Raw genomic sequence first — 17832 nt, 5'->3', positions numbered from 1 at the left:
AAGGCACCTATGTCAGACTCCTATTATTGACTACAGCTCAGCCATTATTTCTACGAAATCCATCTCCAAACTCTGTGACCAGGGCCTCAGCTTCTCTCTCTGCAACTGGATTCTTGACTTCCTAACCCAAAGATCGCAATCAGGATAGGCAACAACACCTCCTCCACGATCATCCTCACTACCAGTGCCCCACAAGGCTGTGTCCTCAGCCCCTTACTATATTCCTTATACACCTATGACTGTGTGGCCAAATTCCCCTCCAATTCAATTTTCAAGTTTGCTGATGACACCACCGCAGTGGGTCGGATCTCAAACAATGATGAGACCAAGTACAGGAAAGAGATGGCGAATCTGGTGAACTGATGCAGCGACAATAATCTCTCCCTCAATGTCAACAAAATGAAGGCGATATGCATCAACTTCAGGAAGTATAGTGGAGAGCATGCCCCCGTAAACATCAACGGGGATGAAGTAGAAATGATCGAGAGCTTCGAGTTTCTGGGTGTCCAGATCACCAACAATCTGTCCTGGTCCCTCCACGCCAATGCTGTAGTTAAGAAAGCTCACCAACGCCTCTACTTTCTTAGGAGGCCAAGGAAATTTGGCATGTCCGCTACGACTCTCACCAACGTTTACAGATGCACCATAGAAACAATTCTTTCTGGTTGTATCACAGCTTGGTATGGCTCCAGCCCTTTCCAAGCCACAAGAAATTACAAAGGGTCAAGAATGAAGCCCAGTCCATCACACAAACCAGCCTCCCATCCATTGACTCTGTCTACACTTCCCGCTGCCTCGGAAAAGCAGCCAGCATAATTAAGGACCCCACACACCCCGGACATTCTCTCTTCCACCTTCTTCCGTCAGAAAAAAAGATGCAAAAATCTGAGATCACCTACCTATCGACTCAAGAACAGCTTCTTCCCTGCTGCTGTCAGACTTTTGAATGGACCTACCTTGCATTAAGTTGATCTTTCTCTACACCCTAGCTATGACTAACACTACATTCTGTGTCCTCTCCTTTCCTTCTCTATGAACGGTATACTCTGTCTGTATAGCGCACAAGAAGCAATACTTTTCACTGTATACGAATACATGTGACAATAATAAATCAAACCAAAAGGTGCTAAAACAATTGTAACCCTCGATTACTGCTCAAACTGTAACCATTCAACCCTAAAATCTGCCAGTCTATATAGCATGTACCAGATCTAATGGTGCCTTCAGCCACTGGACCATTGAAGGAATCCAAAATATTGTCTTTACGAAAATATTGTTTTTACACAATTCGGATCAACCACTGTATACTTTTCATTCATATTTGTCCTGCATTTTCTGTGCAATAAAGAGAAACGCGTTTGGTGGTAAGGAACTCAGGCAATGTGACTCGGAAAGGAAAAATTAATGAGCTTTGGAAGACTGCTTCTGGTTTCCAGATTCCATTAAAAATCTGCCTGGTTGTTAGCATCAATTACCACAGCTGCTTTGGGTTACTGCTGCTTCCACAAAGAAAATAAACATTTTAAGTACCTTTTCAAAGGGAAATTTCAAGACCCTTTGGCTAATATTGACTATGTTTGACTTTGCAACGCCAACAGAATTCTGCCACATGCATGGCCATAACTATTCAAATCTATTTTTGCAGATTGCTTACTTTTCTTTTGGTGCCCTATTGCTTTATTGCTGCTCTGTTAGATGGGGTGATTTAATAATCTCAAATGTACACATTTTCTTTACTCACCAAAAGAGAAAATGCTGGAAAATCTCAGCAGGTCTGGCAACACCTGTAAGGCGAGAAAAGAGCTGACGTTTCGAGTCCAGATGACCCTTGGTCAAAGTTGACAAAGGGTCATCTGGGCTTGAAACGTCAGCTCTTTTCTCTCAAGATGCTGCCAGACCTGCTGAGATTTTCCAGTATTTTCTCTTTTGGTTTCAGATTCCAGCATCCGCAGTAATTTGCTTTTATTCCCTTTACTCAGCTCATTATACTTTATTACTCTTTTTATGAGGGAAAATTTGCTCAAATGACGATTAAGACCCTTTATTAGAGAGATTAACTTTCTGGGTTCTACTTCTTTCGAATCAGATGCAAGCCGCTATTTCCAACTGGGCCATAAATATTTCAGGAGTGGTCTCTTTAGAAGGTGTGTTTATGGAATTTACAATTGAATTGTTTTGCCTTCAGAGATGCAAGTGGAGAACGCAGCACCAATCTGCCTTTTCAGGTTACTTGGGGATCTAATAAACAACTACTTCCACATTTGCTTAATGCTGTAGTAAGGCCAACGTATCTCCCAGTTCACAGTCCTCACACAGTTGACAGTAGCACTGAAGTAAATCTTTAGCTAAAAGGCATTTAAAATGTACCGAACCATTCTATTCTGCCAGGCTTTAAGAAAAGCTAAAGAGCAACACACACGATAGTCCTTTCTGAGTCTAAATATGGACTCGATGATAATCCTATTTTTGCCTTGTCATTTATGTGTTACAAATGGCAAGTTTCTGGTATTTCAATAGGAAATGTATCCTTGCCATCTGCAAAGAAATTCAAGTGGAAAACCTAATCAATACAAAATCATGGGTGTTCGCAAAGCAGTTCATTTTATCAAGGTTCATCTTGCCTAGGTTCGAGAATACCACTACTTATCAAAATAAATGTGCTTTGTCAGGGCTAGAGGTAACATTTTTAGTAGCAAGCAGCTTGTAAATTGAGGTCCTACGGTATGAATTGAAAGCAGTGTTATATAACTGCAAACTGTTTACCCTGTAGTGCTTTCTGCCTCACTCACATATGGATTAAAGGGTTCATTACAATCGAATTCTGTGTGGATTTGGCATTCTGAGAGTATATTAGATTACATTTGGATGATTATTATCTAGTCTATTGAAGAGAAGCTGAAAGCAATAACTCTGGCATTGGTGATATTGAAACTCTACCAAGTAGAACATTAATGACTTTACACACACAACCTGCAATATAAAGGATTTGGAAACAAATAAATATAAAGAAAGTGTTTCATCACAGTCTGCTTTCCGATTTAAGCATAAATACAAAACATCAGCTGAGATTTGGACTTATTAATGTGTAGTTTGCTAGTACTGAAATAACTAAAATCCGAGACATTCTGTTGAAGATTTTTGCTTTGCACTCATCAGGACAGACGCAAGAATACCAAATTTGAAAGGGAACAACAATTTATACTGCATGAGAAAATGATGCTAATTGGTTGGCGAGCAGATTCTAATTAGTCAAGGCGTTGCCTTGGAGAGTGCACCAGGGAATATTCATCCCCTAAGCTTTTGTTCAAATTCAAAAAAAGGCGAGTTGACTCTGATTGAGGTAAAGTTTAAAGTTTGTTTATTTATTAGTGTCACAAGTAGGCTTACATTAATACTGCAATGAACTTACTGTGAAAATCCCCTAGTTGCCACACTCCGGTGCCTGTTCGGGTACACTGAGGGAGAATTTAGCATGGCCAATGCACCTAACCAGCAGGTCTTTCCGACTGTGGGAGGAAACCGGAGCACCCGGAGGAAACCCACGCAGATATGGGGAGAATGTGCAAGCTCCACACAGACAGTGACCCGAGACCAGAATTAAACCTGGGTCCCTAGCACTGAGGCAACAGTGCTAACCGCTGTGCCACCGTGCCCATGATGTTGAGAGAGAAGTGATTGACAAACCTTTAAGAATGCTCTCTTCTATCTCTCACTTTGGATACTTATTCTGCTTTAACAGCCAGGATAGCTGCAGTGAATGGGATGAAATCGGGTGATGAAGCCTGACACTATCTTGCTTTATGGCATAAGTTTTCTTGCCCTTCTGCCTTCATTGGGACCATCACTGGCCTTTCCTTCCCACTCGGTACAGGCAAATGCTAGAGGGACCCATGTTTCTACCCCATTTTTCTCCTGTCTACCCCTGTTTCTTCTATTCTCTGGGACTCCCAAGTGAATTATGTAATAATTATTCAGTCTGTGATCAATTGCTAGGAATAGCAATGTGAATAATCCTAAGTCCAAGTCACCATAGCATCTCATTTGCTGATGCCCTGAAACTTTGCTCTTCAGTGTATACTTAGCCTGGCAATTAGGGCCCTGTACTCAATCTAATTTACCTTTGAACCACTTCTTGTGAACTTGGTCCTATTACATCACTGCCTTTATCTTTCTTTTTGATTTGATTTATTATTGTCACATGTATTGGTTTACAGTGAAAAGTATTGTTTCTTGCGCGCTATACAGACAAAGCATACTGTTCATAGAGAAGGTAAGGAGAGAGTGCAGAATGTAGTGTTACAGTCATAGCTAGGCTGTAGAGAAAGATCAACTTAATGCAAGGTAGGTCCATTCAAAAGTCTGACAGCAGCAGGGAAGAAGCTGTCCTTAAGTCGGTTGGTATGTGACCTCAGACATTTATATCTTTTCCTGAAGGAAGAAGGTGGAAGAGAGAATGTCAGGGATCTGTAGGGTCCTTAATTATGCTGGCTGCTTTTCCGAGGCAGCGGGAAGTGTAGACAGAGTCAATGGATCGGAGGCTGGTTCGCGTGATAGATTGGGCTACATTCACAACCCTTTGTAGTTTCCTGTGGTCTTGGGCAGAGCAGGAGCCATTCAAGCTGTGATACAAACAGAAAGAATACTTTCTATGCTGCATCTGTAAAAGTTGGTGACAGTCATAGCTGACATGCCAAATTTCCTTAGTCTTCTGAGAAAGTAGAGGCATTGGTAAGCTTTCTTAACTATAGTGTCTGCCCCAGTTCCTTCTGTTCTCTGGGACTCCGAAGAGAATTATGTAATAATTATTCAGTCTATGATCAATTGCTAGGAATAGCAATGTGAATAATCCTAAATCCAAGCCACCATAGCATCTCATATGCTGATGCTCTGAAACGTTGCTCTTCAGTGTATACTTAACATGGCAATTAGGACCCTGTACTCAATCTAATTTACCTTTGAACTGCTTCATTCGAACTTGGTCCTATTACATCACTGCCTTTACCTTCCTGGGATTTCTGGTGAAAATCCATTTCAGCCTGCCATGATTATCACCCTTGACCCAGGAACATGGGCAGGGTCAGGACTTGCACCCTACTGAAGGGGAAAGATCAGGGACACCCAGCCCTATGTAGTGTCATTCAAAGGAGAATTGCTGTCCTTATGAAATGACCTGTGAATTGCTTGTGACAATCTTGCATGTCTCATTGGGTCAGAACTGCCTAAGAATGAATGTTGCCAGGGAATGATATTTTGAAGCGAAAAAGCTTGGAGGTTGGAAAACTGAGCTGCATCCTACAGATCTATTATCTTTGGTACAACAAAACAGCTTGTTCACTCATGCTTTTGATGTGTGTAATTTAATACACCAGGGTTGATTTGAGGGAGTTTGGCTCGTTACTGAGGCACATTGAAGTCAACTGTATAGTAATTGGTTTGAAATTACCTCGGGCTCGAAAGGAGAAACAGACTAAATTTAAAAGTTTCAGTGTGGGTTGGTTGGCTGGAGGGCGAAGCGAAGGAGTGTAGTAATTGTACAGAAATTCGTCAATTTTGTTTTGGTTGCAATGAAAGCAGCACCAAAAAATTCAAAATAAATGTGATTTAAAAACTTGTTGGGGGGAAGGCAGGGGTGGCTGGGTGTTCGCAGGACGGGATAGGAGTGGGGAGGGTGATTGCTGGATGAGGGAGGGATGGGGGAGGGTGATTTGCAGGAGAAGAGAGGAGTGGGGAGGGTGATTGTAGGAGGAGAGAGGAGTGGGGAGGGTGATTTGCAGGAGGGGAGAGGAGTGGGGAGGGTGATTACAGGAGGAGGGAGGGTGATTGCAGAGGGGGCAGTGGTGGTAGAGTGGTTGCTGGAGGAGGATAGGGTGGGGGGTGTTGGTTGTTGGGGTTGGTTATTGAGGAGGTGGGGTACGGGGGGGGGAGATTGTTGGGGAACAGCGTGGGTGGGGTTCAGTTCTATCAAATCCCCACCCCTCTTTTCCATGTCCCAAACTTCTGCAATGAGCCTGCATTCACCCATCCCATACCGACATCTCCAGAAGAGGCAGGGCTGGCGAGATGATTTCACCAGTTAGAAATCACGCCAGTTGTGCCAGCTCAACGTTCATCTGGAAGTGTAAGTATCTTTGTGCCCGGATCATACTCTGGTGGGAGTGGAGCCAAAACAGTCCACGAGGCACTTTGCTAACGGCAATTGATCGCAGATTGAATAATTAGCTATGAGGAAAGCAGAAACTTCAAAACTGAAACCTGGAATGGGAATCATTGGGAAGCACTTGTCCCCATAGGTACATGTCAGACATAGCCTGGAAATCCACTCAATTGGTCTAAAGGAGCCTAATGTTAGGATTTGAGGCAAGGACAAGGAAAGGCTGCATGGTGCACTTTTGGTGGGGTGGGGCCTCAAGAATTTTGGGGCCTTACTTTGCTGCATTGTTCTGATTTTAAGTTTGCTGCAGTTGCACGCAGTGGGTCACCAAAGGCTCAATCAGCCCCTCCCCCCTCACACACAATTTTTCAATCAAAATGCAAGAATGCACAATAAAAATTGTAACACTTGTTTTCTGCTCTCTGAGCTGTGGGGGAACCTCGAAGATTGGGGCGGTTCTGTGACACTGCATGTGGCTCTCTATCAATCGGATACTATGAAATTCCTTGCTCTTTCTATATTTTGTCAAAGTCTTTTCCCTTTTCCGGTTTTCTCCTCTCTGCAGATGAAGCTGACACCTAACCTGGACTTCCATCTCCACGTACCCTTGGTGCAAATGACCATTTTTCTGATAGCCCAGACATGTGCTGCCAAACTGGTCACAGTCGTGGAGCATGTCGCATCCAATCCGAAGCAGATTTCCTCTTCCTTTTCCAGTTCCGAGACACTGAGGCCACGTGTCCGAGCTGCTGTCCTGGTCAAGGACAGATAACTTGGTGATTACCAGGATTGGGCTTTGGACCTTGCCACCAAAGGGCTAATACTATGTCTACCTATTGAGCCATTGGAGAGCTTTTCTGATATGTTAAGATAGTTACAGAACATTAGTGCTGCCCCAGACCAGCACTCTCGCAAACTCTATGCAGTTATTTCTGTAAAATAACTGCAACCTATGAAAGCACTCACTGACTCAGATTTGTTACTGACGTCAAATAAGTTGGCCATTTTCCAAGTTTGGTAGCCAATATGGCAGGATTCCAAGAGCTGGAATGGGAAGATTTTTCCTAACTGCTTTCTCTTCGACTAAAAGGAATAATATAAACTACAAATGCCTCCACTGTCAACCTGGTATAGTGCATTAAAGATACTGGCCAGTTTTCTAGTTCTAACAGAGAATGAAGCTTGAGTAGCTTATGAAATCCCCAAATGTTTTTTCTTTTGCTTTATGCTCATCAGAGTTTTAAGATAATACTAATATTGGACACTGAAATACTTTTCACCTGAATCACTGTCGGCAACATCCACCAGGTGTAATCTTGACTATTGTTCCAATCAACATCAGACAATTCCTACTGCATCAATGTCACATTATCATCGCCCACTTCTCAACGCCTGACCTCCCAGACTAAAGTAATTCAATTTGACACGCTAGATGCTTTAAGCTGTGGAATCATGGCTGTAAGATATGTCCTAAACTGCAACTTATTCATTCCTCGTGCATTATCAAAGTAATTGGCAAAGATGCTTCTTGGGTACCCTGGTTTTTCGCTGAGCTTTAGAAAATTTACGTTCACCTGTCAGCAGTGGCTCAATCATGCATACAATCTCTACAGTGCAGAAGGAGGCCATTCGGCCCATTGAGTCTGCACTGACAACAATCCCACCCAGGCTCTATGCCCAAAACCCCACATATTTATCCTGCGAATCACTCTAACATGCACATCCCGGGACACTAAGGGGCAATTTAGCATGGCCAGTCAACCTAACCTGCACATCTTTGGAGTGTGGGAGGAAACCAGAGCACCCAGAGGAAACTCATGCAGACACGGGGAGAATGCGCAAACTCCACACAGACAGTGACCCAAGCCGGGATTTGAGCCCAGGTCCCTGGAGCTATGAGGTAGCAGTGCTAACCACCTTGCCTCTTAAGTAATGGCCTGAAGTCTCATTCCAGATACTTGTGCACAAACTCTGCATTAGTAATCCCAGAGAGAGCTGCGCTATTGGGAGTGCCACCTTTTGAATCAAATGTCAAACCGAGACTCTGCCTGCCCTCTTGAAGGAGCATGGTTGGAGGAAGATTGGGGGAGTTTTCCCATTGTCCTGGCCAACATAACCATCCCTCAACCAACATAACCAAAATAGATGCCCAAGCCATTGCCACATTGCTGCTTATGGAATCTTACTGTGTTAATGGGCTGCCATGTTTCTTACATTCTAACATGTCTACACTTCATTGGCAGTGAGGTGCGATGGGATGTCCGGATGTCATGAAAGGTTCTGTATAAATGCAAAATACTTCTTGACAGGTTTGCAAATGAGATTGCATGGCTTTATGTCAGCTCTGATTTGAGTCTTTGATTAATGGGTGTCCTGTTGTAAATATTGCACAGATTGTGCGTAATCCGGTTATAAATCCTTTTGTGAAGAAATCTCTTTTCGGTTGATAGATTATATGCGCAGTGAGGAAGTTTTACCTTGCTTACAATTTTTTGAAGGCAGGAATTTTATTTTTTAAGGGTACAGTCGATGAGGATCTGGCATTTCAGCTGTACACCACGTAATATTAATAGAATGTGGTTTTTATTATTGAACAATCAAAAATGGAACAATGGGGAATTTTGGGATCTGATGAGTGAATTAAGGCAACTTTGGCACTTTGCAAGATCTTAATGCAATAGACAGGCTGCCAGTTATAGCCAAACACCGTCTGTGGCTCTTTTCGTTTAATTAGACAAAGTTATTGCAAAAAGTTGGCAGGGTTTCCTCCAGAAGGAAATTGGACTAAATATTGAAAAACCTTTTTGCCTTGCTTAAAATAAAATGTTTATTTCACACTTTTTTAAAAAAACCTGCAATGATTTCATGTCCCTCGGTTGAACTTAATTAGAAGGGTAACATAAAATTGATCTGTCTGGCAGAAAACCAGATCAAGATGGTGAAAAGACAGTGAATTGGATGAGTTCATGTGAAAGTCAGCATTTTCTCCAATGTGTGTGATAGTTCTCAGGGTTTGTCAAAATCTGAATCCACTGTTGCACTGTCATTCCGAGCACTGGTTTCTGTTCCTGAAACCACTTAACAACCAACATATGCTGCATAGCAACCACTAATAAAAACTCTGCCCGTTCACCGGCCTGTTTTCTTTTTCGTTGCTGGAAAATAATGAGGGGATTGCATAATTGAAATATAGATTTGGATGACTTGATAGTGCAGCACCCACTATTAATGCCATCTACGCTAATCACAGGCAGCTGCCTATGTAGGGCAAATTGATACTAACCAATTATCATTACCATTTGTGTCAATTACAAAGGTGCTGATTATAACATATTAAACATGCCAGCTATTTCAGGCAATTCAATAAGCTTTCTGAACTTTGTTAAAGTGCAATTAATTACTGTTAGCTTTTCACCCGAGGAGCCGAGTGCTTCATTACTATATTGCCTTTGTTTATATCAGGCGCATGGTGAAATATTGGCTGAGTTATGGGCTCACATGTATTTACTGGCCATTCCCCAGAGAGTACATCTAATTCAGTGTCTCCCATGCGAACACCACCTGGGTTTAACTGTCTGACGCTCGGCCTTCTGGCTAAGACCAAGTGCCAGAACAAGCCCGGGAGGAGGTGCAATGCCTTATCTTATCAGCCTGGATCTTGTTTGACTCTCTTCAGGGGATCTTGAATTGGATTCAAATGGATTTTGAATTTGGTTTTTGGAGCAAGCAAGGAATGGATTTGAGTTTGCCTGGTCCATTCTGACCAGGCAAACTCAAACCTGGTCCATTCTAACTTTAAGGATGGAGTAAATCGATTTTTTTTAAAAAGGGCATAGTGTCTGGTCGGCAGTTGGTTTCTTTCGTCAGTATGGTAAACTGAGGGCCTCTAATCAGTCATTCTTAAACTGACATCTGCGGAACCCTGGGGGCCTGCCAAGACCTTCCGTGGATCTGCAATGCAGGGCCAGCCTTACAGGTGAGCAAAACAACTGAGCACACGGTTCCATGGTCAAGAGTAAGTGATTGGGCCATAGCCAGAGGTGTGCTCTGCATTCCTGTCTTCTCCATGCTCCAGGGGCATCTGTTTTCTCCATGTTCTGCCATCCCCATGCTCCTTCTTTCCTAGTGCTCCTGCACCCCCTTTACTCCCTTAGTGTTTTTACTGTGCACGGCACTCCCTGTGCTCCTGCTCTCTCCTGACTCTCTGCCATGCCGTGAGAAAGCAGGAACACCCATCTCACCTTTATTTGTAGCTAAATATCTATTTTCTTAAAGGCATCGTTAGAATGCTTGCAGCACTTTCATGTTATGAATATTATAAAACATTTAGATGCAGGTCCCTGATTACTAATCCATTTGAGAAGGGGCTTTTCAAGTTTCAAAGTCAACGTCTTATAGGAGCTATTTTAGAAACATAAATAAAAAGCAGGAGTAAGCTATTCGGTCCTCTGAGCCTGCTCCACCATCCATTTTGATCATGGCCAAATAATAAATTCAATAAACCCCCCCCCCCAATATCTCTTGATCCCCTTTAATCCCAAGAGCTTTATCTAATTTCTTCTAATTCTTAAGATGTGACAAGGGCCGAGGTCTGTAAGCTTTTAGACCAGGAAGGAAATAAACCTAGACCAGATCTAGGTACAGTGAGTAAATGTCACTCAAAGGATTTAAACAGAAAGTATTGTTAACCAATTACCTGTTTTTATCTGATGCATTGTGCTCTTAATGTACACTGAGCAAATGACAATGATGCCTACTATAAGTGATGGGGACTGTAATAGCGCAAATCTGGTATCCAGGAGTGGATTACAAATTTAACCCTTGTGCAAATCAACTTCTTGACCATCAACCAAATCTGCTAGTTGTTTCAATGAGTAGTATCAGAACACATTCTTTGTTTGTGGAATCATATTTGGGACAAAGTGGAATGCCTCTTGGATGTCCTGCCATCCCGCTGTGTTTATATGTGCTGTACCTGGAATAAGTTTGTTTCCTTTCCAAGGTTATCCTACCAGAAATTGTCCTATTTGCAGTAGTATGCAGGTGTCACTATAATGGGCAGGAAATCTTGCCTGTTGTTAGCTATGAGTTAAGTTTTGAGTCAAAATGTTATGGTGTCAATGCAATCATCTAAATAAAGTAATGGATGGAAAGGGCTTTTCTTTGCAATTGAAGGGTCATTCTGAAAAGCAAGGTGGCAAAAGGCAGCAAAAGTTGAGTGACATTTTGGCCAGGGCAGGTGAGGGAAAGTATAGCCAGGCAGGAGGCTTTAGTAGGGGAAAGGTGTATGTGACAGAACAGTGGAGATCTCCTGGAATCTGGTTTTTGTAGCTTTGAGAAGAACAGAAATTGGCTTCACTGTTTGTTACAAGGTCAGTAATTTTAGTCAGGTCAAATCCTCCAGCTTACTCCGTACAATATCAGTGCGACAAAAGGCTTTTATCAGTTGGACACAGGGCAAATAGTAATTTAGTTGTAATTCTCTTCAGTACACTGTGCATGGCTGCTTCAAACCTTCGTCAACAATAAAAATAACATCAGTGGCATTTGTAAAGTGTTCCACAATAGATTTTTTTAAAAACTCGATGGTGCCACTGTATGATATGAGATAACACACCTTGTAGCATATAGATTTCAATATACTGATCAATCTGGATCCATCCAGATGCGAGCCGGTCACTTAGCCATTTGCTGTGCACAAATGGTCTGCCCTGGAAAATAATCTTGTCTCTACTTCAAAATTAAATCATTTATTGATCGCATTCATTGATCATATCCTAAGGACGTGAAAGGTGTTATTTAAATGCAAGTGATTTCATACTTTACTTTCCCCATATTTTCTTCCTGTATATCCCGTGCCAATATGTTCTTCAATCGTTTTGGAATCCTTTTTTAAATTCATTCGTGAGACATGGGCATCGCTGGCCGAGCCAGCATTTGTTGCCCATCCTTAGTTGCCCGAGGGCAGTTGAGAGTCAACCACATTGCTGTGGCTCTGGAGTCGCATGTAGGCCAGACCAGGTAAAGAAGGCAGATTTCCTTCCCGAAAGGACATTAGTGAACCAGACATGTTTTTTTCCAACAAACAACAATGGTTTCATAAATAAAAGATAAAAGCAAATTACTGTGGATTCTGGAATCTGAAACCAAAAGAGAAAATGCTAGAAAATCTCAGCAGTTCTGGCAGCATCTGTAAGGAGAGAAAAGACGTTTCGAGTCCAGATGACCCTTTGTCAAAGCTGATGACCATGAAACAATGGTTTCATGGTCGTCAGTAGATTCTTAATTCCAGAAATTTTCTCTTGTATTCAAATTCCATCATCTGTCGTGGCAGGATTCAAACCTGTGCTCCTGGAATATTAGTTGAGTTTCTGGATTAATAGTCTAGCGATAATGCCACTAGGCCATCACCTCCCCTAAATGGTCCATAAAAAATTAAAAACTGAGTCCTGTTGCTAACAGCACTGATTGTAAACAATCAATAGCATGCAAAATATACATTAAATATGTATGAATATACATTAAAAAGAATAATCAACTTTATATTATGTGCATGTTGCACTCATTCATAAAAGGGGTGGCACAATTGTTGCACTGCTGACTCTCAGCATCAGGAACTCTGGTTCGATTCCTGGCTTGGGTCACTGTCTGTGCGGAGTTTGTACGTTCTCCCCGTGGCTGCGTGGGTTTTCTCCAGGTGCTCCGGTTTCCTCCCACGGTCCAAAAGACGTGTGGGTTAGGTGGATTGGCCATGCTAAATTCTCCCTCAGTGTACCCAAACAGGTGCTGCACTGTGGTGACGAGAGGATTTTCGCAGTAACTTCATTGTAGTGTTAATGTAAGCCTACTTGTGACACTAATAAATGAACTGCATGCGCACCATAAGTTAAATTGGATGCAGACCAGGTCTATCCATTTATCTACATGATAAACAAGTGTTGCAACACACAAAATCAAAATCTTTAAACTTCACACAACAGATTATAGAAACATAGAAACATAGAAGACAGGAGCAAGAGGAGGCCATTTGGCCCTTCGAGCCTGCTCCACCATTCATTATGATCATGGCTGATCATCCAACTCAATAGCCTAATCCTGCTTTCTCCTCATAACCTTTGATCCCATTTGCCCCAAGTGCTTTATCTAGCTGCTTCTTGAATACATTCAATGTTTTGGCATCAACTACTTCCTGTGTAATGAATTCCACAGGCTCACCACTCTTTGGATGAAGAAATGTCTCCTCATCTCCATCCTAAATGGTCTACCCCGAATCCTTAGACTGTGGTCCCTGGTTCTGGACTCCCCCACCATCGGGAACATCCTCCCTGCATCTACCCTGTCTAGTCCTGTTAGAATTTTATAAGTCTCTATAAGATCCCCCCCTCATTCGTCTGAACTCCAGTGAAAACCATCCCAACCTAGTCAATCTCTCCTCATACATCAGTCCCGCCATCCCCGGAATCAGCCTGGTAAACCTAATGTTTCTTTATTTTTCAGGTTAAATACTGTTAATTTTAATATGTCAATTCTTTTCACCCTTTCAGTGTCATCGGTTTCTGAGTCAGGATGGATCAACAGACGGCTCCTGCCATCTTACTCAGTGTGATGGATCATATACAAGTATCTGAATTGGATGATTCAGTGTTACAGAGCTTAATTACGCCAAGCCCGCGAAGTGAAATGTTTGCCCACGAGTTCCAAGAACTTACACTGCAGCCAAATCCGCACCTACCTCCTTTGAACGAGAGGAAGAATGGTGAGTATTGCAACAGAGCCAATCAATTGCATTTGCCTGTATTTGGAAGTGGGGTGATAATCTCGATAAGCCTTTCTTGAGGTTGTCAAGTAATGTTTACGACCCTTAAAAAGTTTTTGCACAACTGTGATTGTGCCATTACCATAGTCAACATTGCAGTCAGAAACCAATCTGTAGCTCTCTTCCTCCTCTTCCCACTCCCTTCTGTAAATTCACCAGTTACTCAGTGCATAAATGTCATGCAAATAAGGGTCATGTTAAACACGGGTAAAGAAAAAGCATTTTGTCAGTTAATTTCCTTCTCCGTATGATTTTCTGCTAAACTCTGTCCAGTTCTACATTTGCACAGGAGATGTATGAATCACTCCTTGTGTATTTGAATATTTGTGATCAGGAGAATATTTGATATTTTCAGGCTTTGAAATTATGTACATGCATACATATGAACATACAAATTAGGGACAGGAGTAGGCCACATGGTCCCTTGAGCCTGCTCCGCCATTGAATACAATCATGACTGATCTAATTTTAACCTCATCTAATTTTATCCCCATCTCTACATTCCCACCTACTCCCAATAACCTTTCATCTCCTTGCTTACCAAGAATCTATCTCGCTCTGTCTTAAAAATATTCAAAGACTCTGCTTTCCACTGCCTTTTGCGCAAGAGAGTTTCAAACACACAAACTCTGAGAGCTATGATGTGGAGTTGCCGGCGTTGGACTGAGGTAGTCACAGTAAGTAGTCTTACAACACCAGGTTAAAGTCCAACAGGTTTATTTGGTAGCACGAGCTTTCGGAGCGTTGCCCCCTCATCAGGTGAGTGGAGGATTGGGTTCACAAACAGGGCATATATAGACACAAACTCAATTACAAGATAATGGTTGGAATGCGAGTCTGAACAGGTAATCAAGTCCTTACAGGTGCAGACAATGCGAGTGGAGAGAGCGTTAAGCACAGGTTAAAGAGATGTGTATTGTCTCCAGCCAGGACAGTTAGTGAGATTTTGCAAGCCCAGGCAAGTCGTGGGAGTTACAGATAGTGTGACATGAACCCAAGATCCTGGTTGAGGCCATCCTCGTGTGTGGAACTTGGCTATCAGTTTCTGCTCAGCGATTCTGCGTTGTCATGTGTCTTGAAGGCCGCCTTGGAGAATGCTTACCTGAAGATCAGAGGCTGAATGCCCTTGACTGCTGAAGTGTTCCCCAACAGGAAGGGAACACTCCTGCCTGGTGATTGTCGAGCGGTGTCCATTCATCCGTTGTCGTAGCGTCTGCATGGTCTCGCCAATGTACCATGCTTTGGGACATCCTTTCCTGCAGCGTATCAGGTAGACGATGTTGACTAAGTCACAAGGGTATGCAACAGCAATCTCTGCAAGATGTGCCGGATCATCGACGTGGATGCCATCATCTCACGTAAGAACACCATCCATCAGGTACACGGTACATACTCTTGTGACTAGCTCACACTATCTGTAATCCCCACGACTTGCCTGGGCTTGCAAAATCTCACTAACTGTCCTAGCTGGAGACAATTCACATCTCTTTAACCTGTGCTTAACCGTCTCTCCACTCACATTGTCTGCACCTGTAAAGACTTGATTACCTGTTAAGACTCGCATTCTAACCATTATCTTGTAATTGAGTTTGTGTCTATATATGCCTTGTTTGTGAACCCAACTCTCCACTCACCTGATGAGGGGGCAACGCTCCGAAAGTTCATGCTACCAAATAAACCTGTTGGACTTTAACCTGGTGTTGTGAGATTACTTACAATCTCTGAGAGGAAATGATGACACTGATGGGTGATGCCTTATTTTTAACCTGTTGATCCCCTTGTTCTAGATTCTCCCACAAGAGGAAACATAATTCCCACTTCCCTGTCAAGTCCACTCAGGATCTTGCATGTTTAAAAACGTTACTTCTTACTCTTCTAAACGCCAGTGAATACAAGCCTAAGATGTTCGACCTTTCCTCATAAGACAGCCCTCCCATTCCAGATATTAATCAAATAAACCTTTTCTGAACTGCTTCCAATTCATTTACATCCTTTCCTAAATAAGGAGCGGTGGCACAGTGGTTAGCACTGCTGTCTCATGGCGCCAGGGACCTGAGGTTCGATTCTTGGCTCGGGTCACTGTCTGTGCGGAGTTTGCATGTTCTCCCCGTGTCTGCGTGGATTTCCTCCGGGTGCTCCGGTTTCCTCCCACAGTCTGAAAGACATGCTGGGTTAGGTGCGTTGACCATGCTAAATTCTCCCTCTGTGTACCCGAACAGGTGGTGGTGTGTGGCGACTAGGGGATTTTCACAGTAACTTCATTGCAGCGTTAATATAAGCCTACTTGTGACACTAATAAATAAACTTAATACTGTACACAATACCCCAGATATAGTCTCGCCAATATCAAAGAACAAAGAAAAGTACAGCACAGGAATAGACCCTTCAGCTATCCAAGCCTGTGCCGTTCATAATGCCCTAACTAAAAAAAAAACCTTCTGCCCTTACTAGGTCCGCATCCCTCTATTCCCTCCCTGTTCATGCACCTGTCCAGGTGCCTCTTAAATCTTGCCTGCTTCCACCACCTTCTCTTGCAGCACATTCCAGGCACCTACCACTCTCTGCATGAAAAACTTCCTCCGCGCATCTCCCTTAAACTTTCCCCCCTCTCACTTGAACCTGTGCCCCCTTGTAATTGACACTTCCACCCTGGGGAAAAGCCTCAGACCTACCAAAAATTCTTATGACTATCCTGTATAACTGAAACATAACCTCCCTACTTTTGTGTTCAATTCCCTTTGCAATAAATTAGAACATTCTATTAGCTTTTTTAATTACTTGTTGTACCTGCATACTAACCGTTTGCAATTTATGCACCCAGATCCCTCTGCATCTTAGAGCTCTACAATCTCTCACCATTTAGATGATATTTTTCTGTATTATTTGTCTTGCCAAAATGGACAATTTCACATTTTCTCACATTATACTCCATTTGCCAGATCTTTGCCCACTCGTTTAACCTACCTATATCCCCTTGTAGCCTCCTTACGCCCACTTCACAACTTACTCTCCTACCTAACTTTATATCATCAGCAAATTGAGCAACCATACTTTTGGTCCCTTCACTTATATAAATTGTAAAAAGTTGAGAGCCAAGCACTGATCCCTGTGGCATACAACTGATTTCTGTGTCTGTGCCCTGTTTGAGAACAGAGACCACTCCATCTGACGAAGGAGCATTGCTCCGAAAGCTTATGGTATTTGCTACCAAATAAACCTGTTGGACTTTAACCTGGTGTTGTGAGACTTCTTACTGTGCTTACCCCAGTCCAACGCCGGCATCTCCACATCATGCATACAACTTGTCACAGCCTGCCAATCAGAAAATTACTCATTTATGCCAACTCTCTGTTTGCTGTTAGCTAGCCAATCGTCTTTACGTGCCAGTATGTTAGCCGCCTACACCATCAACTTTTATTTTCCGTGATAAATTTTGAATTTTGATTCAGTATCTGATTAATTCTGAGAGGTTAGAGCTGGTACGTGTATTCATGTAGCCCTCTCCTATACATGTATCAAAATTCTGTTGGTATCTGGGAATAATAATAACTTGATTACTGCTGGTGATTATTTCTGCTGCCAAGTCAATAATTCAATTTAAAGTCTGGTGCTGTTTGCAAAACTAGATACAAAGATTGCATGATTTCATTAAAATAACAGTATAAAATTACAGCCTGATGATCACAAGCTCAAATAAGGTGCAGACCTTGATGAACCTTGCACTCAATGGCATATGTCGTTGCAAAATTGGTCAAATTGCACTGGCCAGAGGCCATAGCCTCACAAATTAAGTGATGTGTCTTTATTGTGAGTTTCAGATGCCTCTCCAATGTTCTGTCACAAAGAGAATGAGTATATTTTTGTT

At 42.5% G+C, this 17832-nt stretch overlaps 1 protein-coding gene across 14 annotated transcripts in view; it reads left to right on the top strand.

Annotated features, from left to right (window-relative positions):
* mrtfba (myocardin related transcription factor Ba) overlaps nt 1-17832 on the top strand; it is a 297785-nt gene that overhangs the window by 122268 nt on the left and 157685 nt on the right. For all 14 annotated transcript variants that reach the window (XM_078240868.1, XM_078240871.1, XM_078240869.1 and 11 more), the window contains one exon: nt 13696-13907. In XM_078240868.1, coding sequence (XP_078096994.1) covers nt 13718-13907 — 190 coding nt within the window. In that variant the 5' untranslated portion in view covers nt 13696-13717. The remainder of the gene's footprint in view (nt 1-13695; nt 13908-17832) is intronic.

Source organism: Mustelus asterias, chromosome 23, assembly GCF_964213995.1.
Source record: "Mustelus asterias chromosome 23, sMusAst1.hap1.1, whole genome shotgun sequence".
Classification (NCBI taxonomy): Eukaryota; Metazoa; Chordata; class Chondrichthyes; order Carcharhiniformes; family Triakidae; genus Mustelus; species Mustelus asterias.
This window is presented reverse-complemented; position numbering and strand designations above follow the sequence as displayed.